At 43.4% G+C, this 23,880-nt stretch overlaps 3 protein-coding genes across 3 annotated transcripts; all 3 read left to right on the forward strand.

Moving 5' to 3' along the window:
- Nucleotides 1-9,255: 9,255 nt before the first annotated feature.
- On the forward strand, nt 9,256-12,440 carry LOC137900489 (actin-binding protein WASF3-like). The gene is made up of 8 exons (XM_068744582.1): nt 9,256-9,388; nt 10,495-10,629; nt 10,728-10,881; nt 10,965-11,082; nt 11,182-11,366; nt 11,585-11,788; nt 11,869-12,143; nt 12,283-12,440. The coding sequence occupies exons 1-8, from the start codon at nt 9,256-9,258 to the stop codon at nt 12,438-12,440; spliced, it is 1,362 nt and encodes a 453-aa protein (XP_068600683.1).
- A 1,440-nt stretch (nt 12,441-13,880) lies between these two features.
- Nucleotides 13,881-18,993, forward strand: LOC137899986 (V-type proton ATPase catalytic subunit A). The gene is made up of 14 exons (XM_068744023.1): nt 13,881-13,962; nt 14,087-14,215; nt 14,328-14,542; nt 14,639-14,776; nt 14,884-15,035; nt 15,681-15,843; nt 15,932-16,040; nt 16,191-16,313; nt 16,421-16,535; nt 17,048-17,111; nt 17,217-17,420; nt 17,656-17,750; nt 18,098-18,269; nt 18,338-18,993. Exons 1-14 carry the CDS (start codon nt 13,881-13,883, stop codon nt 18,428-18,430), a joined length of 1,854 nt encoding a protein of 617 aa, XP_068600124.1. The 3' UTR covers nt 18,431-18,993.
- A 1,696-nt stretch (nt 18,994-20,689) lies between these two features.
- On the forward strand, nt 20,690-23,019 carry LOC137900410 (palmitoyltransferase ZDHHC23-A-like). Its single transcript, XM_068744491.1, has 4 exons — nt 20,690-20,808; nt 21,573-22,214; nt 22,302-22,469; nt 22,746-23,019. Exons 1-4 carry the CDS (start codon nt 20,690-20,692, stop codon nt 23,017-23,019), a joined length of 1,203 nt encoding a protein of 400 aa, XP_068600592.1.
- Nucleotides 23,020-23,880: the final 861 nt, after the last annotated feature.

The following is a 23,880-nucleotide window of genomic DNA, read 5'->3' on the forward strand; positions in this document are numbered from 1 at the left end:
TTCATTCCGACCTATACGTGAATATACCTGAATAAGCAGTTGGCCAGTTACACGTCTGGTTTGATCAACATCTGGTTGAAATCTCTCTTTCAGCTCACTCCAGCTCAACCTAAGCCGCATGTCCTCCTGGTTAAATCCTGTTGTGTGCATGACCATCTCTGAGAGGTGCAGCTGAGACAGGGCAAACTGTGAGGTGCAAGTGTATTTAAATAAGCCATTGTAGTTAAATCCTTATATTTTCCTGGACTACATCTTCTTGGCCACAGTTCCACCTCTGGTCATCTCCAAATTTCACCCAGAAAGTTGTCTTATAAAAATGATACATAATTGCACCATCCTATCAGCTTGTTCACCTGCATGTAAATTGAGATCCGTATGAAACAAAGGTTCGTTATCAATAATGTCTAATTCTGTTTATTCAACCTATGGCCAGGTGGTTTTATCATGTAAGGATTTTTGTTTTTTCTATGTGTTGTTTTATGTGGTACTGGAAATATATGATGTAAGCAAACTGCCTTTAAAGAAACTTTAAGGACACATTTGCTTCCTATGGTCACTTTCTATAAACAGATTTGATAAAATACTACAAACTACCATCAGTTGAACAACATAAAAGCGAGATCAATGACAATTAGTCTCTCATTTTGCCTTTTGTAAGTGCATCTCTTTTTCTGTGCATCTTTGTTCAGGAGGAACACTGCTCCCTGTTCTGCTTCTTTGGTTAAATGGCTGAATAGAGCGCTGGTCGTGGCCTCGCTCATTTCCAAATGGTCCTGTTCGTATTAACAGCATCATGACAGGTTGACCTCACAGCATTCACAGCTTCACACCTCACACCCATTCACTGCCCGAAAATGAAAACAGGCTGCACCAAATAAAGAAGAACCGCTTCCCCTGAAAAGATGGAAACAGTTTAGTTGGCTTGCTGCAACAATGTGGGATGTTGCACAAGGAAGCAGCGTCCAAACACTAATGAGGAAATGCAGAACACTGCGTTTCCCAAATTGAATGCTCTTTCTGGCATCTTTTTATTTGTGGCTGCTGGACCATGTACAATTATCCACCTGCTACCACTGAATGATGGCATTTTCCTGAATGTTGATTCAAATCTTCCTAAAAGAAATTAAATGGCTTTTCAAAAAAAAACAAAAATGTGGACTTTGCATTCTCCAACATGGAGGCGCAGCCGGCCCACACGGTTTCTGTTGTGCACACAAAAACTCAGCTGTTTAAGGGTAAGTTCTTCATCAGAAAGTTGCTTCGTTCACCAAATGAAACGCTGGCAGAGAATTCCACAATCTGAATCGGTCTAGAAACTCTGTAACAGATACAGAAGATGGGACAAATCTATAATTATGTTTACTTTTTAACTCAAGGATTTAAGGATCTATAATCCTGTTTCCAAAAACATGGAACGCTGTGTATCGAATGCAATCATTTGTAAATCAACTGACAGACTACGGTGTTCAAAAGAATGCGTGTTTGTGAAAGTCTCTGTGAGGCCGTCATAAACGTCATTGCCTGTTTATCAGATTATATGTGGAATGATCCAAACGGTTTCTCGCCCCTCTCTCTCTTTACTGGAACACGTTTCTGTAGTTAAAATCAAAATAAGTGTTTATTTATATTTAAAATATTTAAAAATTCTCTTCGTAGAGTTTTTAATTGTCAAATAAGAGTCACCCGAACTTACGTTGCCTTGGTGGAAACATGCAAAGATAAAAAAAAAAAAAGGCTACAACATCATGTACAGTTTCAGAGTTCAGTAGCAGTTGCACCTGCGCATTTTACCTTTAATTTATTAAATAAGACACGTTCTTAAATGTTTGTCTTTCAGAACATCTAAGTTAAGCTAACAACAATAGCCTCTTTATTAAAGAATCGAAAGGGGCTCTTCCTTTGAAGGACAGCCAAAAGCAGCAATTCTGTAAGACCCCCAGCGTCAGAAAAGGCCTACAAAGCCTGATTCCGAAAGGACAAGGACTTCTGGCAAATAATAGAAAAGCAAATGTTGAGAAATGAGAGCTTAGAAGACTGGAAAATTTGCTAGAATCTGTGAGGAATGTATTGAGTGCAATTCCCCGGGAGAGAACGCGAAAATAAAGGGCAGCGGAGAGGGGCATCAGCTGAGGTCAAATTGTGTCAGCCTGAGTTAGGTCCAGATGAGCGCACTGAAGTTGACCTGTGTTCCAAGTGTAAGCTTTCACCGGCCCATTTAAAAGGCTTGTCTTCATTCCCGTTCCTTGATGCCATTATATCTCCAGTGGGCCATGTGCCGATAGTTGACAGCCTCCTGGTTTGGATGACATTATTTGTTCACAACCGCCCATCAATGCAAGCATCGGGGAAACCTGCAGCGTTTGTGATGTGGCAACAAATTAGACCATTCATTCAGAACAATGACAAGGATTCCAGCGTCTGCACGATCACTTTCAAAGGCCTGTTCCAGTGAAAGAGCGCAGATCTGATTGGAGGTGGGGTTTAAAATGATGCTTAAACTTTGTTTATGTCATCTGAGGACTGAAGGTTGCATTAGGAGATGTTATATTTTATAATACTGGACTGAACTATCCTGAATAATGAAAAGTGTTGCGAAATAAAGGAGCGGCTCAATGTAATTAAATGGAAAAAGTTGAATTTGCAATAGATTTCATGGGAAATTAATGTCTGCATTAAAACAAATATTCTACTAATATTACACCCTCCCCTTTCCAGCATGTACTGTACATACTTACATTCAACCAAGATCCATATTAACTCTCTGTCAAATATATATATACAACTTTGACTCCCTTTTGCAGAAACACATTAAGACTTTTGACCAAATATAGATTTAATTGAAACAAAGTGTAACAAAGTGTAACAAAGGCATGCTGAGAACACTGACATGTAGAAATGTGATTATTATTAGCATCTATTTATTGATAGCTTTATAAAAGAAATGACTGGAAACACTGTTGGCTGCTGGGTTTTTATTGCCACCTTCAGGCAGGAGACCATATTACAAGCTGGTGCTGAGTAACAGACAAAGAACAGGTTTCTTCCATGATGCGGTGTTGCTGTTTAGTGCAGGATATTCCATGTATTTGTATTTATATAGCACCATATCATAGCAGAACGTTATCTCGAGGCACTTTGCGGGTGTAGGAGGGAAAAACCTGCAGGGAAAGATGTAAAACATCATAAAAGCATCTTATGATGCCCTCTTTGCCACCTTTAAACAAGTTCCGAGTTAGACCAGCAACAAAATAATAATAAAATATAACCCAAATAATCTTTGTAATAAAGAACTAACCTGATAATGATGCCCAATTTATTTAGTTAGCTATCCACCTTGTGGACACACAGCAGTACTACACCTGTCATTGACACGTCTCACTGTTCTTGTGTCAGTTTATTACTCATTTGAAAACTGATTAAAAAATAAAACTGACTAACTGACAACAACAAAAAGTATTTTAACAAATAATCTTTGAATGCAGAGTTTTGGACTTTATCTAAAATCTACTATGATCTGTTAGAATGCTACACATATATGTCTCTGATTTGAACTTGAACAGAACACATCATATTCGTACAAATGATGTCCATAAAAACAGACGTTGCCTCCGGCTGTTTAATTAAATGCTGCCTGCAGAGACATCAGGCACCCAAAACAAGGACAGAATCAAAGATCGTGACAGGAAACAGTCAGTCGTGCAGGAGATTTGATGCTGTTGTGATTCATTTCAATCGTTGCCTGTATAGGAACTCTGAGGGTGTCGCTTCAAGGTGAAAATCTATTTGATTGACTCATTTTTAGACACAAATTAACAGCAAAATGTGGGCGCTCATTATCTTTTCTTTGTGGCTCCATTAAGAAGCGACCTTCAGAGGCCTCGCGTGCCTCCTGAGATCTGCAGGGGATGACAGTGGAGACTCTTTTCTCCTTAGGCTGCACTTTATGGCCTCGTCCACTCTGCAGAGATAATATCTTTTCTTTCCGAACACCCAACACACACGATGAGATTCCTCAGCGTAACGCAGTCACACAGGCCTTCAGACACTCATTAGCCCCTCCTGATACAATAAGTGTCACCCTCCATTACATGGTCCTGGGATGGATATCAGGATTGGAAACTCACCAAATCTCCACACAAGGGCTGCAACCCTCTGCTGCACAGCATTGTTTTTCACGCACAATGTTGAATTGTTTTCTTTTTGCTATTTCATGCCTGAAATATCAATACAGTTAATTAATGTAGATAGAAATAAGAAATGTTTTCAACAACATTGAAACAAACCACCAATAAGATGAAGTGTTATTATTTCTTCACTGCGTTTGTCCTTGGCGCTAACTTTGAGGTTCGTTTCATCTCAGGCAGCTGTTTTGAGGGACCCTCCGCACCCCTCCCCGATCAAGCCATTGTCTCACGTAAGAACAGCACATGCAGACTTGTCAGAAATCTTCATTAAGACTCTTAATTCTCCGTGCCGTCGCCTGACCGAGGCTGTGTGCTCACGTGAAGCGGCATTCTTTGGTCGTTGAGATTCCCGGCTTTTCTGAGCAGCTAAGAATTTTCCTTTCTTTTCCAGAAAACGTGGATTTTGCGCAGAAATGATTAATATAATGGTTTATTTTCCATTTCAAATGAATGACCCTTCACGTCTGGTGCTGACGGAATGATTGGATTCTGGAGATGAATAGTTCACATGCATGATGCTAATGCATTTCCCTTTATATATGCAAAGATACAGTTTGCTGCACATCACCACACACGCAACGATGCTAAGTGACAGCTGTTTGACACTGTAAATGTTATTCCATCCCTGGGTTTTCTATGCAGCCCGTTGGTTTTGGAGGCTTCTCCCCGTGAGCGGTGGCAAAGGTCATGTGTTCCTCTGCAGAGCAGCAGATGCCCACGAAGAAGACTTGCGACAGATGAGTCAAAAATTGAGGTGTGTTAAACAGGCGAAGCCCCACAACACTGACGTTTGACAAGATGATGGGCGTAGGCAGTCATTATTGTCTCCGCTCAAGCAAGCAGTAAATATTCAAAGCAAAAGCCATAATACAAATCAGCTTAAACTGACGTTCATTAATGAGTGACGTATCTGAATAGATTGTGATCACAGCGGCCTGGTAAGACAAGCGTGAGCTAAAAATTACTACTTGATTTTGATAATGAGTTTATTATTTGCACTGTAAGTGCCTGAGTCCATGAATTCCTTCCTCGGCCACTTTTCCTCCTAATGGACCTTTGACCTTGGTCCTTCCCGCCTGACAAAGGTGCCAACGATAGCGGGCTAGGCATGAAGAGGAACATGGCAAGGAGATGCCGCCCTCCAACCCCCCTCCCCACGACACCGCCACCCCACCCCCCCACCCCCTTCCAGAACCATTTGGACCACAGGGAATGGGTTAATCACATTAGAGGCCCAGAAGAGAGATGGGAAGTAGACAGTACCGTGACAGCCGGGGTAGCACTGGCACGACTAATCCCGTTAGGCCGAGGAAAAAGGGGGACGCCATCGCGCCTACAAGGCTGAGAAAGAAAAAAACATTTTCCCAGGAATGAGTTCACCTGTATGGTAACACAGACAAGTCGGCCTGTTGATGCCTATTACAAGAAACAATCACGCTTGGCACATGGAATTGTTTTTTCCATGCTGGGCACCACTTTATTGTCAGTGTGCTAAGATAAAAAAAACAAATCAGCAGCAGACAGTGGCATTGCATGAGATCCTCTTTCATGCCATGGTGAAACAGCGCCTTTCAAGCCAGCGCTACCAGCCTCAGTGAGAAGACGGGGAGGGGCGCTGTAAGGAGGACAGAGCTTATTTCATCAGCTATTGTAAGTGCACCCGAGTTCAACCTTAATGTAAACCTTTGCAGGCAGGATATGAAAAGGATGCTCTCTTTAAAAAATATATCCTGCTGGGTAATCCGGCAGATGGGCCCCGGCAGCGGACACCGAAGCTGGCCGCTGCAGAGGTAAGAGGGGAACGTCCGCTCAGCGGCCACTCTGCATCCTGCAGGGAAATGCGGCATCAAGATTCTTAACTCCCTTCAGCAACAGAGCCGTCACTTTAGATCCATCAAGCGTCCACTTAATCTCACGCAGCACTTTTTCCTCTCCGTTTTCTCTCTTTTTGTATCCTCCCCTTTTGTTGTGGGGATTAAACCAAGTGGTAAAACAGTGATTTAATGATCTTTCCATGGCTATGTGCACCACTTAAACCATGAGACAAACAAGCTGAGGCATTCTAAGAGTCACCCCCTCTAAAGGCGGCCCGCTCAGGAACGCCGCTAAGCTCCGACTGATTATTTTTCCCACTGTCGTGTGGTGTGCTGAGCTCAGCTATGGGAAAATGTTGTGTTTTGTGAAGGCCCGTTGTAAACAATAGGAGAGGAGAACAGTTGATACTTATTTAATTGTGGTTTTATAAAGATGGTATGGTGGATTGTAATGATTGTATCATGAAGATGAGAAGAAGTGGTGTTGATTTATCATAAATAACAAATTATTTGAATGGGGTTTTTTTTATCAGTTGAAACACGCACATGAACAAAACCTCCATATAACACTATTATCATGTGTTCTGACAGATGTTTTGACTGCATTCTCCTACTGCAAGCCATGTGCAAGTACCGTAAAAATGAATTTTAAAAAGGCGCAAATATTTTATTCTGCTGACAAGTTTAAAAGCATGATGTGATGATGTCATGTGCTATACCAATAACGACCAACAGGTGGCACTAATGGAAAACTGAGCGGGGAGAGAAAGAGCACTGGAGGATTCAACTTTAAACTTAATTTATTCTTTCATTTACAAAAATGTTGTGAAAAACTTGTTGCCATTGGGATATAATAATAATGCATTGGTTTTATTTGGCACTTTTCTCGACACTCAAAAACGCTTTACATTGTGCATTATTCATTATTCATCCACTCCATACTTATAAACACCATAATTTATGTGCATTGTAACTTGATGAATTCAAGTAAAATATTCAACAGAGGTTTGGAAATGTTCCATAATATTTCATTTTCATGGAAATATAGTTGTCATACTGAAATGTTTGTTTTCCATATAATTGTGGAACTCGTAAAAAATTACATTTTACATTTACAAGGACCAAAGACATCCTAAATTTTATTCCCCAGCATGGATCATTCATTCAAGCTCTGGGATACCTGTGTTTTTGTTGAGACAGGGGAAATGTTGAAATGTGTGTATGTGTGGGTGTGAGTGTGTGTGTGTGTGTGTCGCCCATTTTCATTAAGTAACCATCAAGGCATTGACCTCATTCTCTCATGGCAAATGACTAAAGCCATAATAGGGTGGAAACTGGGGGTGATAATGGGAAGATGGGAAGGGGAAGTGTCGTACTGTGGTAAATACCTCTTAGCCGGTCATGAGATCATGGCACTGCCTAAAATATGGAAGACCCCTCACGGGGCTATTTGACTTTTAGGCTTAACCAACTAACTCGATCAACAGCAAATATAAATGTACTCTGAGCATCCACTGATCTTCTTCATGCATCAAACAGGCTGTTGTCTCTCTGTCTTTGTCGACTTTCTTCTTCCTGCAGCAGACTTTGTAACTTTAGATTTTAATAGAAGCACAAATATAATTGTTTGCAAGCTACAATTTCTCTCCTTTAACTTTTTAATTTCATAATACCCACTGCTATAATAACTGTGAGTTATAGAATCATGCGTGCTGCTTACAAAGATTTAAGCCCTCATATCTGGGTTACGTTTGTCCATCCAGATGATGCCATCTGTGAGGAAAGAACAGTCTGTGCGTGTGCGTGTGTGTGTGTGTGTGTGTGTGTGTGTGTGTGTGTGTGTGTGTGTGCGGTGGCTTTCAAATCGAATGCTGTCTCATTTCATGATTAATCCACGTCGCCCCACGAAGACATTAACAGAAACTCTGGGACAGACAGGCTGCTGTTCATGCCAAGTGGGTGGTTGAAACAAAAGTCTGGCATGACAAAGGAATTTAATTATCAGTTTTAGATTTAGACTCTTTGTCGGACAAAACAAGTTCTGTCCAAATCTTCATGTTGGTCTGCTGATCTGGATAAATTCAATTGAGCAGGAAACAGCCGACCCTTATTAACATATTACACCAAAACAGAGGCATTGATTAATTACATTTAATTAGGCATATTAAAAATCTAAATCACAGAAAGCAGCTAATGAGGTTTGCTAAATAACATACAACTGATCTAACAATATCAAACTGCCGGCACGAAGACTGTGATTGGATAATGGCTGTAAATCTGGTGCACAAATCCCCTCATGGCTCAAGCTGTGCCTGAAGAGATTTGTTTTCTCCGTCCAGCAGCCGACCTGCAAAGTGTTCTGTTCCTGCTCCAGTTGGCTGATGAGAATAAAATGACAAGAAAAGCCAAGGTAAGATACCTTGTTGTTGTGTCCTGGTTTATAAAGCGCTCCGATTAACCTCAAACTAGCAGAAAAAAATGTTTGTTTCCATCATTCTTCATCACTGTATTTATTTGCAAATTATTATTATTTTTAAATTATTATTACTTTTTAAATTGACGCAAGTGGAGGAAACAACATTTAATATAAACAGCACTGACGACTGTAGTAATCCTCCCCCTCATGGACCGACACAGCCTCTGCATGATGTCATCCTGTGGCTGCATGGAGACGCTGTATCAGTCACGAAACCGAGCACACGGGTTCGCAGTGGCGTTCAGGACCAGAGCAGAAGCACCTTCTGTTTACCAGCGACACAATCCTCTTACCCCAGCTGTCACGTTTTTGCAGATGTCCTTTTCTCCCTGGTCCTCGTCTGTTTTTAGAAGGGTGGGTTTGCTGTTGTTGAATATAGGTATTTCTGTAAAAAAATATATATATATTTTCAGACTCACAAAAATCAGGCAAGCATTATTAACTATGTATTTAACCCGTTTTTTTTTTTTACCTTTGGTTCACTGAAGACAGCACAGATTAGAAAGCAGTGTCCTAATATATATATTTTTTATCCAGTACTCAACACGGGAAACATAACAGGTCAAACCTTGATTATGATGCTGTCCATTACATGCAGTATTAAAGACTCCTGCATCAAAACAATAAAGGAGGTCATAAAAAAGCCATGCTTGAAGTTTAATTCCACTTTGACCAAAACAGTAGAAATAGTGCAACTTTTAAAAACCTACTGTTCCAAGAAGATGTAGCAGCTGTCCTGCATCACCCAGCAGGTGCTGCAGCTGAGATGTGAGACGAGGTCATGCCTTTGGTCAAGAGAAACATCGAGCCCCGGCACCTGTGTCACGGTGCAGTGCCTGATGGGATTGGCACCGAGCTGGAATGTGTAACCAACAACACGCTTTCCGCCGTCATCCGTCAGCTCAGCAGTTTGAGTAAGAAAACAGTCACGTGAATTTAGCAATGTCACTTGTCATGTAAACTAAGTGGGCAAACCCGCTGTCAAACAGATGTTCAAAAAAACAAGTCGTTTAACAGCGGATGGAAGGTTTCTGCGGCGTTTATTTATACTTGCTGTGTGAGTTCTGATCCGGATGAAATTGGGCGGTGAGATAGAGCTCCCTCAGCCTACAATGACTGCAATGTTAACAAACATTTGAAAGTGTCTTGTTTTGTCAAGAATGTTTTTGAGTTATCTTGACAGACAAACCTCTGCCAGGTCCTCGTGGGCTCTCTTAGGATTCACCAGTGCCACGTTGACCTGCGTCTAGTTTATGCCAGAAGTGATTAAATATTGTTCATCCCTGCAGGATGATTATATGAAAACAATGGGCACATAGCAAGAAAACAATCATCCGCTGCTGATTACTGTGCACTCAGATCAGCAACGTTTGTGTAGAAGACTGGTTGAAGTGGTCGGGACGCCTGTGTGTGTGTTTGCTGTGGAAGTGGGCCTGTGGTGCACGGAAAAATGTTAGAGAGGGAAATGCTGAAGTGAGGAAAAGGCTATTTTGGGAAGGACATTTACTCCTGGACATGTGTGTGTGTGTGTGTGCGTGTGTGTGTGTGTGACGTTACAGGAGCTTAAAGCTTACCGTAAAGCTTTGTGTCACAGACAGATAAGACAGAGAGTGGGGGGGCGGAGACATTCTAATGAAGGCACCGACATTAACTGGATTTCAGCTCTTCGACGTGTGAAATTCTGACATTTAACAGGAGTAAACACTCATGCTACAGTATAATCCACGCAAATGTAAAGGATTTGTACCTTTTTAAGGAATAATCTTTGTTTTCTGACATACAATTAAAATTTGAACATACGTATGGTACCTGGAATCAGAGCCAGTCAGAAAGGTGCTGCTATATCAGAAATCACAGGTTAGCTGATGTCTAAAATAGATGTTGCTCCTCTTTCCTTTGCCTTGGAGATTCAACCTTTTTATTGTATTTACTAAGTACAGTAATTGTATGTGGCTGTGATTGTTCCACTTGCCGACGGATTATTAAGAGTTCCCTTTTTCCCCTTCCTCCCTGGCTGCAGGTAAACAAGCAGAAAATGTTTTTGGGGAGCTTTTTAATGAGGCCAACACTTTTTATGGGCGCGCCAACTCTCTGCAGGACCGTATTGATCGCCTGGCCGTCAAGGTCACCCAGCTGGACTCCAGTGTGGAGGAGGGTTAGCGCACTGGGCTTCCTGTTTGTTCATTTCATTATATGTGTTCATTGTCACACACAGTATATATATATATTTATTTATTTTTGTATTTTTTTTAGTATCCCTCCAGGACATAAACATGCGGAAGGCATTCCAAAGCTCTACTGTACAGGACCAGCAGGTGTTGTCCAAAGACAGCATCCCAAACTCAGTGGCTGAGATGCACAGCAGCAGCGACGGGCCTCCTCCCCTCGGCACCCTGACCGCCTTCAGGTACTGCACAGTGTCGCGCATCTCCCCTGGATGCAGGTCCGGTTAAAATGGCTAAATTATTATTATTTATTTTGTAAACACAGAGAGGATTCCACTGATGCCATGAGATTCTACTCAGACCCATCCCACTTTTTTGACTTGTGGAAGGAGAAGATGCTCCAGGATACCGAGGATAAGAGGAAAGAGAGACAGAGGCAGAGAGTGAGAGTACACTCCACCACGGCTTTGTTTTTATGTGTTCATTCAGCACGGGGGGGGGGGGGGGGGTTTCATCACTTCTTCTGTTCTGCTGCCTCCCAGGAGCAGAAGCGATCCATGGAGACCAGCACCCTTCAGCGTGAGGTAAAGAAGGTGAGAAAAGCTCGGAACCGCAGGCAAGAGTGGAACGTGATGGCGTTCGATAAAGAGCTTCGCCCAGATCACCGCCGTCCACAGACTCTCCGGCGAGGGGCGTCATCGGAGGGCTCGCTGTCCGCAGACGGCAGGTTGGTGCTTATTCTGTGTCACAGCAGAAATGTGTCTTTCATGCCGAATCAGCATTTGAAGCAGAGACTGTGAGGTTATTAGCAGGGATGGCAACTTTAATGAACGTTAATTAAAAATGTAAGAATAATACTCAAAATACTGTATTCTGTACTGTACTTTGACATCTACTCTGAATGAGAAGCTCTTCCTCATTGCACTCATTCACTCATTCATCCAGGCCTGACCTACCAGACTATCCCGTCCCTCCAGTGCCTGCCCACGCTGCTTGTAATTATGGCAAGTCACGTGATTATGTGTCAAGGAAGGCGCGGTCTTCATCGCCCGTGGAGCATGAATACCACAGCATCGATGTGAACCACAAAAGAGTGACCTACGCTGCAGACCGAATCGCCGGTCCCAGACGCCCACCTGTAGATTACAAGTATGCTCATTTGCAGCTGGGACAACAGCAGAATTAAAATGTCACTGAAACACGATCTCTCTTCTTTTGCTGCCCACCAGCTCTTGCCCCCTGCCACTGGCGGCCCCAGGCCCACCCATCCCATCGGCCCAAAGGGCCTTCGGGTTTCCTTCGGATGCTCTACATGACGGAGTAGGTCGAGGCTACCCGCTGCCACCTGCGCCTCCTACAGGGCCACGCAAGCTCCCTCCACCCCCAGGTCCCCCGCCTCCACTCCGCCCTCCTCCGGATGTGCCCTCAGGTCAAGCAGGCAGCAGACCTGAGACGAATCCTGTGAGAGACGCGAGAAGTGACCTGCTGTCCGCCATCCGCATAGGTGGGGCGGCTCTGTTTATTTGCCACTGTTTTCTGCAGGTCAAATGAAAGCGGACACTATTCTATAAAGCTGTGCTTTTGTCATGCGTCTGAACCGTGTGCAGTCACCCTTTAACATACTGAATCTCTGCCCCTGTCAGGGATCCAGCTGAGGAAAGTCCAAGAGCAGCAGGAGCAGCAGAGCAAGCAGGAGCCGGTGGGGAATGACGTGGCGACCATCCTGTCTCGACGCATTGCAGTGGAATACAGCGACTCTGAAGACGAGTCTGAACTGGATGAAAACGAGTGGTCAGACTGAGCACATGGATGATATATTACTCTATTTGATAGCTCCTCCTGGTGGACCTTTCATATCGCCCCAGCACGATCACAGTCGCACAGTATTTCTATCAGTGGATTACAAAATGTTGATAAATTATCTAATATTTCCAATAAGAGTCATAAAATCGTCTTGCGATTGTGTCCCCCATTGTCCTCCTTTGAATGTTTCAGAAATACTGGGCTCTATAATTTAGTAGCAAAGCAGCATAACAAAGTTTATTCTGTTATCATTTTTGTTGTGCGGAATCGGTGGAGTGTGCACCTGATTTTAACAGGTACATTTTGATACATATCACCCTCCTAACATTTTATCTAGTGGGCCCACTTTGCAATTAGTTACTTATACTTACTGATAGATTACTGATACTGAAGGCCTGAATTTAATAAATATATGTATAAAAACAAACAGGTTAACTGTCCATGTTATGTTGTTATGAGATAGAGAGGAACAAAATGTTAAATGTGGATTCTGATTCTAACTGATAGGTTAATACTCAAGTAAAGCATGGAGCCAAGCAGCTAAAGTAGAAATTAATCATTCAGGTGGCTGCCCCCACCTCATTACCTGAGGAGATGAAAATACAGATTTGTACGTGGAGTCCTATTTAGTTTGAATTGAGATGATCGTTTACATTTGCATCCACTAGAGGGCAGCAATGCGCCCGGATGAGCATGCGCAGAACGCCTAGCGGAAATGATGGCGCATCGGACGCCATTTTGGCTCTAGAGGACAGCTCAACGAGTCAGCGCAGAGGAAACAGGCTGAGCCACGATGGAGGAGGTGTGTTTTTTTTTCACCTGACTTTCCTTAGCGTCACGTGATTAGCACAGCGACGATCGGAGACGAACCAGGAGGATTGGTGAGATACGTGTAACAATCTAAACGTTTGGGTTTAGAGTTGTTTGGCATTCGCCTGGATCGTTTGGACCAAATAACGGGTAAATAGTCGTGAATCGATCTCAGTCTGTTTGTGATGACGGTAGACGTGAAGATAAAACGAGTGTTTGATAGCTAGCTAGCTAGCTAGCGCACCGACACACGTCAGCTCTGCGCACGAAGATCACGCCGTTTATCCGTCAAGTAGACCTTCAGAAACAAAAAGTGTTTCTCTTACTTCTCCTCGTTTTTGTTCTACGATGGAATCCATTTAAGGTTTTTCAGCTTCGAGTTAGCCATTTAGCTGTCGTTCATTTTCCATGAAGCCAAAGCGCAGACGGTGGCTTGTAAAAGTCGTCTTCCACATTCTGACAGCCCGCGTATCCCAGTATAATAATAATAATAATAATAATAATACGCACCGTGTGTGTGTGTTAGATTTGTCTATCGAAGTGCGTCGTTGTTCATTTAAGCTAGTTGACCGCATCGATGTCTAATTTTAGCACCTCAGAAATTCTGCTGGACATAAATACGATCAAGATGGACACGTCAAACCTTCCGAAGATCCGGGATGAGGAGCGAGAAAGCGAGTTTGGATATGTGCATGGAGTCTCCGGTCCAGGTCTGGTTTGTTTCCCTTCTCTTTAAATAGTTAAATGTCACTCTTTGGCGATGGATCGATCACAAATCCCTTGAATAATGTGGCACATGTGAGACTTGTTTATTCCAACTCTTCTCATTAACAGTGGTGACGGCGACAGCGATGGCCGGAGCAGCCATGTACGAGCTGGTTCGCGTGGGTCACAGTGAGCTGGTGGGAGAAATCATCCGTTTGGAGGGAGACATGGCGACCATCCAGGTCTATGAGGAGACCTGTATCCTTTCCGCCTGCATCGGTAGCGTGATCTGTGGTTATGAGCCACCTCCACATGGCTCATTTCAAAATGGGAGTCTGAATGTTGACGTTTCCCTAACTTGATGCTGCAGCCGGTGTTTCTGTCGGTGACCCCGTCCTCAGGACGGGGAAGCCCCTCTCTGTGGAGCTAGGACCAGGAATAATGGGCTCCATCTTTGACGGTATCCAGCGTCCGTTAAAAGACATCAATGACCTCACTCAGAGTATCTATATCCCAAGAGGAGTAAACATTGGTGCTCTTAACAGAGACCTCAAGTGGGAATTCACCCCCAGCCAGAGTCTTAGGGTATGAATAATATCTTTATTTTTCATGATTATTTTTCTCTTGTCTCACCTCCACCTGTCTGATTTCACTGATTTCATGCGATCTTCTCCTCTCCAGGTTGGCAGTCACGTGACGGGAGGCGATATCTACGGCATGGTATTTGAAAACTCTTTAATAAAGCACAAGCTGATGCTTCCACCGCGAAACAGAGGCACCGTCACCTACGTGGCCACGCCTGGACACTACGACATTTCTGTACGGTGACTTTCCTGGAGCGTAATTCTCTACTTTTCGGATAATAATTCTGTTTCACACGCATGTTTTTTTTTTTCTCTCTCTCTCTCTCTCTTGCTGCATTCAAGGATGTGGTTCTGGAGCTTGAATTCGAGGGCGTGAAGGAGAAGTTCACCATGGTGCAGGTGTGGCCCGTACGACAAATCCGCCCAGTCACGGAGAAGCTGCCTGCCAACCATCCGCTGCTGACTGGTCAGAGAGTTCTGGACGCACTTTTCCCGTAAGTCGACAAACTCAAGAGAACATTACGTATTGATTTGCAGAGGTTAAAGAGCTGGTTTGCAGTGTGTATGTTGTGTTTAAGACTTGTTTACATAAGCTGAGGAACAAATAAGGGGTTAATAGCATGTATTTAGAATATAGTAACATACACTGCTGTGTAATCTCTGCGTTTCTAAAAATGAAAGTTTCATTAATTAAGCCGTAAAACGGAATGCCTGTAGGAGGACTCGTAGTAAAAGGGTCTCCTTCATCTCTGCCATGCTTTATGCTTTGTGGTATGAGTGAAATACGAGGTTTGCTTGAGTCTGGTAGGGCTGGGGCTGCAGTATTCCTCGACCACGGGGTCCGTCCTGTATTTTACGGGATGGTGATCGAGGATCATGTCGTGCGTGTTCAAGGAAAACTGTACCGTCGGCTGTTTCACTACTGTTGAACTGTGGCTGCTGTAAAAAGTCTATGACCTGCCAATCAAATACGGGAACATGCCTGCGTCGTTCGGAGCAAAAGCTACATCCTCCCTAGTCGTTATGTGCCCCCGACTAACGGCGGCCGTTGCTACTGAATGAGTTACTTTAACACGTTTGCTGTGTCGTAGAGTGTTGAAGCTGCAAATGAGAATGCGGTGACGTCTGTGCTTTATAAGTTGTGTGCAGGGTGGCACCACTGCCATACCGGGCGCCTTCGGGTGTGGAAAGACCGTGATCTCCCAGTCGCTGTCCAAGTACTCCAACAGCGACGTCATTATTTACGTCGGATGCGGCGAGCGCGGAAACGAAATGTCCGAAGTGCTGCGGGATTTCCCTGAGGTGAGAAGGAAAGCTTTTCGGGGGGTGGGGGGGGGAACACCAGTTTTTGTTTTTTTTTGCTCATTATGTGTGTTTGCATGCCATGCAGCTTACTATGGAGGTCAATGGGAAGGTGGAGAGCATCATGAAGAGAACAGCCCTGGTTGCGAATACATCCAATATGCCTGTAGCTGCCAGAGAGGCCTCCATCTATACGGGTAACCACCGTTCACATGGCATCCCTTTACATTGTTCTCCTTGGTGCCAACATTAAGACAAATGTCTTGACTCTATCTGGTTTTTTCTTCGCTGCGCATATAATCCAATAAATGACGCATTTGTGATCTGAGCATTTGCTGCCTTCGCAGGCATCACCCTGTCTGAATACTTCAGAGATATGGGCTACAACGTGAGCATGATGGCCGATTCGACGTCTCGCTGGGCCGAAGCCCTGAGAGAGATCTCTGGACGGTTGGCCGAAATGCCCGCTGGTAAGTTGAAGACGGATGTGTGATTGCTTGTCTATTTCTTTTGCGCCGCGGCTGTGGAGACATTGTCGGCGGAGCCGGTTAAAGCTGTGTCCGTCATCGTCCCACAGACAGTGGGTATCCCGCTTACCTGGGCGCAAGGCTTGCCTCGTTCTACGAGCGTGCCGGACGCGTGAAATGTCTGGGCAATCCCGAGAGAGAGGGCAGCGTCAGCATCGTAGGAGCGTGAGTCCCACATTGATTTGATTATTTAACATGCTGAACTTTGACTTATTGATCTGGTATTCCCTTCAGTTGATGATTGTAAACCAGTCCGACCGGGGAACATTTAGTTGTGTTACTGCCGTGTCTTTGACGACTACTTGAGTTTCACCAACGAAAAGAGAAACTAGATACGACCTTAAATGGGCCGAAGAGAAAGAAAGAATTAGAGCATTCGTCAAAAAGGGAGCTTGAATGGGATTGAGCCAAAGACGGGGTTAATATTGTTGTTTACATACATGTCACAAGATGTTGTTTTTAGCCTACCACATTGGGGGCTGAGCCTCCCCCCCCCCAACGTCTGACCCTAGAATTGCCCCGGCCCCTTTATCTACATTTTATTGCAAGTTTCTTTCTTTTGTGCAAAGATAGAGTCTAAAGTCTTAAGATCAGACCTCATGTTCAGTTTTGCAGTTGTTTTTGATAGATTATTATTATTGACTGACCTTTCCTCAAATTCTCTAAATTCCTCTTAGTGTTTCACCCCCCGGTGGAGATTTCTCCGATCCCGTCACGTCAGCCACGTTGGGAATTGTTCAGGTCGGTGACTGGGTAGCCCCTTCATCACCTTGCCAATGGTTCTTCCTCACACACCGTACAGAATCTGAAGTCATGGTTTTACATGGTGTGTGTGTTTTTTTATAGGTGTTCTGGGGATTGGACAAGAAGCTGGCTCAGAGGAAACACTTCCCCTCTGTGAACTGGCTGATTAGCTACAGCAAATACATGCGAGCTCTGGATGAATATTACGACAAGCATTTCCCTGAATTTGTTCCCCTCCGCACAAAAGCAAAAGAGATTCTCCAGGAGGAAGAGGATCTGGCTGAGATTGTACAGCTTGTCGGCAAGGTGAAGCCAGTTCAGGTTTTAAAATGTGTTTTTATACAAACTGTGGCCCCGGGAGATCCGGTGGCGTCTGTGAAAGGCTGATAAATGATCGTTTAATAGCTTTATCTGATCACATGATCAGATAAAGCTAAAAAATCACATGATCTGTGATGTGATGACAGAACTGTGTTTTTTCCAAAGAGGCCTCAGGTTAATATTTTTAATGGTCTGAAAATGGTTGTTTTTTTCCTCACAGGCTTCTCTGGCAGAGACGGATAAAATCACTCTCGAAGTTGCTAAGCTCATTAAGGATGACTTTCTGCAGCAGAATGGTTACACACCTTACGACCGGTAAACACAACTTCTTACAATCACAAGTAGCAGATCTGCTCCGATCAGAATGGCTTTGTCTTCTCTATTGGTTTAAAAATCCATAATGAAAATAAAATAAATTTTAAAGACTAAAATAGTATTTTTGCCACAAGAAATGAAGGCGACGTATGAAAGCTTCCATATTCAACTCCGTCTTTCGGCGGGATTTGCTCAGAAGAGCAAGCTGACAATCTAACTTACCAAGCTGGACTGTGATTGGCTGTCAAGCAGCTGCACGGTCTGGACGGATGTCTGGAAGTTTCTCACTGTCACTCCATTCCTACAGAAACCGAGCTTTATCAATCAATGACGTTTCATCCCCACAGCTTCTGCCCTTTCTATAAAACGGTTGGCATCCTCTCCAACATGATTGCGTTTTACGACATGGCCCGGCACGCCGTGGAGTCCACGGCACACAGCGACAACAAAATTACCTGGTCCATTATCAAGGAGCACATGGGAGAAATCCTGTACAGAATCAGCTCCATGAAGTTCAAGGTACCCGCTTCCTCGTTGGGGTGTTTCATATTCATCGGTCGCCACTTAATGCTCGTTTTATTCTGCAGGATCCTGTGAAAGATGGTGAAGCTAAGATCAAGGCAGACTTGGCCCAGCTGCTAGAGGACATGCAGAACTCCTTCCGTACCCTGGAGGAATGAGTTTCTTGCCACGGTGCCTCTGCACAACATCCAAAGCCCAGTGAAAACACCGCATAGAGCGGATTCATTAATGGGCTAATTGTTCTGAATGTCTTCCTTCGTTATGTGAACTCCGTATTCCTCTGTTTCCGGTTCCCTTAAAAAACATTCCACAACCTGCAAAAATGTCCCTTTTCCCCTTTGTTTGATTTCACTTCAGAAACGCAATCCTGCGATCCCTTAAGGCACCTGAATTTATGGTTTATGATTACGGTTCTGTAGATTTAGCAACGCCATCAGCTCGCAGAGTAGCGCTTACGGATCAGTGCACGATCATGTTGTACAATCAGTGGGCCCTGAACCAGCTGCTGTACTTGCACTAAGAATAATACTTGGATCAAAGAGTGGAAGCACTGTTTATATTGGCGATGAAGGCATTCTTCCACCTCTTACCTCTTTGGTGTGATTGTGGTGATGTGGAATATATACTTGATATTATGTGTAAAAATGTGAATAAGTTCGTGTTTGTTGTGTTGTAACAGATGTCTTACAGTTATATTCGTGCCCTGAAATAAATGCATAGAAAAGAATAACGATGATTGTGTTGACTCTGTTCAGTGAAACAATGAATGGCTTTTTGGTTGTGTACAGCCGTGTTGGGGAACTACACTACTCAAATATGATCCCGTATGAGGTCATTGATGGGAAATGCAGACATTTATCAGAGATATGTTTTGCACAATTAAAGACCTGCAAAGGGCAGGGTGAAGTGGAGAAGGTTGATCTGCTGCGGCGAGCCCTCACGGGACAAGCCGGAAGTACAGTAGTAGTAGTAGTAGTAGTAGTAGATGTTTGCGCACTAAGATTAATACAGATTAAGACCATAATACATGGCATGACAATTATTTCATATGAAAAGTCGTTGCATGTACGAGTGGGAGGTAACGTGATCCCAGAGGGCGGGGCTGCCCTGTGGATCATCGCTGCCTCTCTCATCCGTGAGCGCCTGTCATGCTTCTCGTATTCACTGGTCCAGCATCAGTGTGGATTGTCGGGACTATTCATCACCTCGACGTGTCCCACGGATCAAGAGCTGAAAGGCTCCTGGCGCTCTGACTGCCCCAACCACACAAGGTAGTGTCTATATTTACCAAGCATACCAGCTTTAGAACTTCAAAGGGCAACTGATAGGAGGTCTGGGGCAGAAGTGATTTGTGTTGTGAACTATTTAATGACATTTACACCAAACCACTTGTCAGTCGCCTCCTGTTGGGACAATCTCACCTCGGGATTCAAGGACCGGCCGCCGTCCCACTGCGCTGATGATGCCGACTGGCTGCGTTGGTGCAGCACCGTCCGGCCAGAGACTTGCTGATTTCTTTTTTTCAACACAAATGACTATTTAGAAAGGAGGCTTTTAACTTTTGACCCACCCTGACATTTACAGGGTGACAAATGGTGATCTGAATCGTTTCATGCTGATGATCACAAAAGCGTTTACCCCGGAGAGGGTAAATCTGACATTTCAGCACATTTGCAGGTTTTTTTATATAATTTTTTTACTTTTTGTTCAGGATAAGGTAAGATGACAGGTAAAAGGTTTTACCGATGGTGTGACGGTGAATTGTCCTTTTTACACAATTGAAACAAACGCATTAGTAGTAAAATAAGTAACTGTGGATGTGTAATACTGCTGGTTATTATAATCTAAACAGATTAATTGAGAGAGAAATCTGATCAGGCAAACTTGCTGAAATGTCTATTTTACCTTGTTATTTTTAATTATTCTTATGACATATTTACAAACCAGACCTCAATGAACTATAACTCAGATATATGTGAGAATTGAGGTGTTGGATCTGCTGGCCTAGATAGTTTGTCTCTGTAGACACAGTGTCCTTGTTTCAACAAATTACATCAGGATCCATTGGGAAATGACAATCCTCTAATTTTGACAATTTTTAATTTTCTGACACGCTTATCTTGCAGTACATTACAGGCCACGGTTGAGTCCTATAATATGTGTAATGCTGTGTTGTTCTTCTACGGCTTGACAGATTGATGGTAACAGATATTAAGTAAAAGTAGTTAAATAAATACATTAAATGGACTTTCTCAATCTATAAAGAGGAATCAATATATATATAAGGTAAAATAGAATTTAAATTACAGACATTACATAATATTTTAACATTTTCTGTACCCAATTTGCTGTTTATTGTTCAAGGTTAAAGAGTAGACACATCTAAAAACATCTGGTAAATTCCACTATCGTCCACTATGAAATGGGAGAAGTTAAAGCCTCCGGAACCGGATGATCGTATGTGTTGCTGTGAGTGCGATGGCTGCCAATGTGGCTGCAGCTGTGACTGTGAAGACCTGGATGAAGCCTTTAACAGGTATGAAGAAAGTATTGCATGGCTTAGTTAATACTGTACTTATATAAGAAGCACCTATTCAACTAAATCCTTTTAAAATTCTGATTATTTTTGGTAAAGTCCCTAATATTAAAATTAAAAGCAGTGCGTGAGCATAACATAAAACAAAAATGGCAGAGCCAGTCATCTGTCTGACAAAAAATAGTCCCCTCGTGCAAATTCAAATTCTACATTTTATGTTTAGTTTGGTTCTTTTGCGCCGATGCTTGTTACATTTTGACAGCCAGTCCATGTCCAGTCTTTTTTTGCAAAGCTTCCATCTTCTGACTATAAAACAGTTTAGTGAAACACCAAAAGAACAACATCTCTTCTTTCTAACTAAGGAAAGCCAATTTGTGAATATCTCAACATTATTCCGTTCGCATGGCATCAATATCAATGCCCCCCCCCCCAAAAAAAAGAATAATGATGTTAAAGTGTGAGATGTCCTGCTTTCCCCCAAACACAATGGAACTAGATGGGGACTCCACGCTGGCGGGCAGGATGCCGCTATTGTTTGCATCTCGCATCTTATTAACATGATTCTCAGGTGGATGCCTATTTCCTTCTGACGATACAGTGTTCTTAGGAAGAACAAAAAGAAATGTAACAAATGAAATTGCTTAACCATGATGTGATATTCTGATTCTGAATCAGCAGTGCAGGTAAGACAGGATATATGTTGATTAATTTGTGTTGCCTCATATAAGCCACAATAATCGATTAAAGACCGCTGTTCTCAGCAGGTGGCTGAAAGGGCGACAGATTCAACGTGGACGCCTGCCTGCTGCACTCGGAGCCGTGACCGATCACCTAGAAGTCTCCGTGATCCCTGTCTTGGTGCTGCTACCTCTCCTACTGCAGGCTGCAGCGCTGCACTACCTGCTGGGCATCCTCATCCTGACAGCTCTGCCCGGATTGGTGCTGCGGTACTACCACGTCACACACCGGAAGAAGAGACGGACCCTCTTCTTCCTCACTCTGGCGCTCTACTCCCTGTTCTACATGTATTACCTCTTCGTAACAGAGATTTTACCACGTGGGGACATTAGTCAGGGGCAGGCGTGTGCTGTGACGGCTGGTATGGTCTTCACCATCCTTTCTCTAATTCACACCAAGAGAGGCCCCGGACTGGTGGCTGCCGCCTCCCGACATGAAGCACCAAATCACGGCCAGGAAGCCAACGGGGATCCCACGCATATTTATGGATCATCTGCCCAATCAGAAACCTCTTTGTCAGGAACTGTGGCAGAGTTGCAAATGATAAAAGAGGCCCTGGCAGAAAAAGGGAGCAGATGTCCTGTTTGCAAAGTCATGAGACCCCCCCGGGCTGGACACTGTAGGACCTGTGGATCCTGCGTCCAGCGGATGGACCATCACTGCATCTGGTGGGAGGATTTGACTTTAACGTTTTGGCTGCAGCTGAGTGTCGTTGCTTCAGTCTCCTCTGACGGATATTGTTTCTGTCCTTGTAGGATTAACAGTTGTGTTGGACAGGCAAACCATCGCAGTTTCCTCTTGACTATTTCTGTGTTTGTGGTGACCTCTATGTATGGGATCAGTTTGGTGATTTGCAGTCTCTGTCCACGGCAGTATCTGATGACAGCTCTCTTCTACTGCCCGGCCGTCTACAGTCAGTCGAGGTACATCACTACATGATATGTGTCTCAGCCAGAGGATGCAAGTCACTACTATTTAATACACAGACAGGACAGAATTTGATTTAAAAAAAAATCACACATGGGGTTTGTTGGGGTCCTATTAGTATGCATCACATAACACTTTGCTTATTTCCTAATTTTTAGACACACTAACTTGGAACGTTGGCTATTTTCAGTTGCTCAGTAAGGGAGTCTGTTTTTTTTTTATGATCCACTATAATACTGCATATGAAACACACTTTTTCTTTCTGTTTACAGCACGGCATTATGCTTCACATGCGTCTGGTACAGCAGCATTGTCACAGGTGGGCTGCTTTATCTTTTAGTGGTACAGATTCTGAACATCAGCTTCAACGTGACGGAGCGGGAGTCTCTGCTGGCTCTGAGGAACAAAGCGGGCCAGAGACGCCTTTGGGGACTCGTCATTGATACTGGAGAGTATTCACGTGGCTTCTGTCAGAACTGGATCGAGTTCCTCACCATGGCAGACGCCTCGGTTTCTCCTCCCTCCACCTTCACTGACTTGGTGTAGTTTCATATAAACACTCTGCTGTAAACTTATGAAAGCGGAACAAATGCTACACGTGTGAAGACTTTTGCACACATCAATGTCAACTGATGACCTCCAAAGCTTCTTTTTTTTAATTAAGCAACTCTTCACATGTGGTATAGGAGCAGCATTGTCACGGATAGGCTATATGTATTTAGAGATACAGGAATTGTTTTATAGTTTATTTCAGATATTAGTTATTAATATGGAGTTGGAGACCAAAAATATGTCCTTTGTTGTAAAGTACTACTTTAAGTCAACCTCTTTACCCTCATGTAGAATTTAAAATAGCAAGCTAAACAGTTTGTGCGCTGTAACGTCTCCAGTGTTTCACTCAGCATACCATTACTTCCCATTATCATTTCTTATAAAGTCCATTTTGGGTGGAGCCATTGATCAGGCTGTTTAAATCAATATCTATTCTCCACTTAAATCACTCATCAACTATTAAGCCTTTGTGGTGTCTCCATCCTCCTTACCTTCATGCCCTTTGCTCTGGAGACGGTGATCATGGTCTGAGTGGTCTTTGGTGATTATCTCAGACCAGTTTGTGTTTTACAGCCACATGGCAGTAGCTGGCTCCAAGGCTTAAATTATCTTTAAGTAGATTTAATTATATAAAAAAAATATATAAAAAAATAAATAAAAATAAAAACATTTTATGAAGCGCATGTAGTTTTACAATAATAATAATAATGCATTGATTTTTTTATAGCACTTTTCAAGGCACCCAAAGACGCTTTACATTGTGCATAATTCATTCACTCCAGGAATCGAACCGACAACCTCACGGTCGTAAAGGACGACCCGCTCAACCACCTGCGCCAAAGATGTTTGTTGTTC

This window comes from Brachionichthys hirsutus, chromosome 10, assembly GCF_040956055.1.
Source record: "Brachionichthys hirsutus isolate HB-005 chromosome 10, CSIRO-AGI_Bhir_v1, whole genome shotgun sequence".
Taxonomy (NCBI): domain Eukaryota; kingdom Metazoa; phylum Chordata; class Actinopteri; order Lophiiformes; family Brachionichthyidae; genus Brachionichthys; species Brachionichthys hirsutus.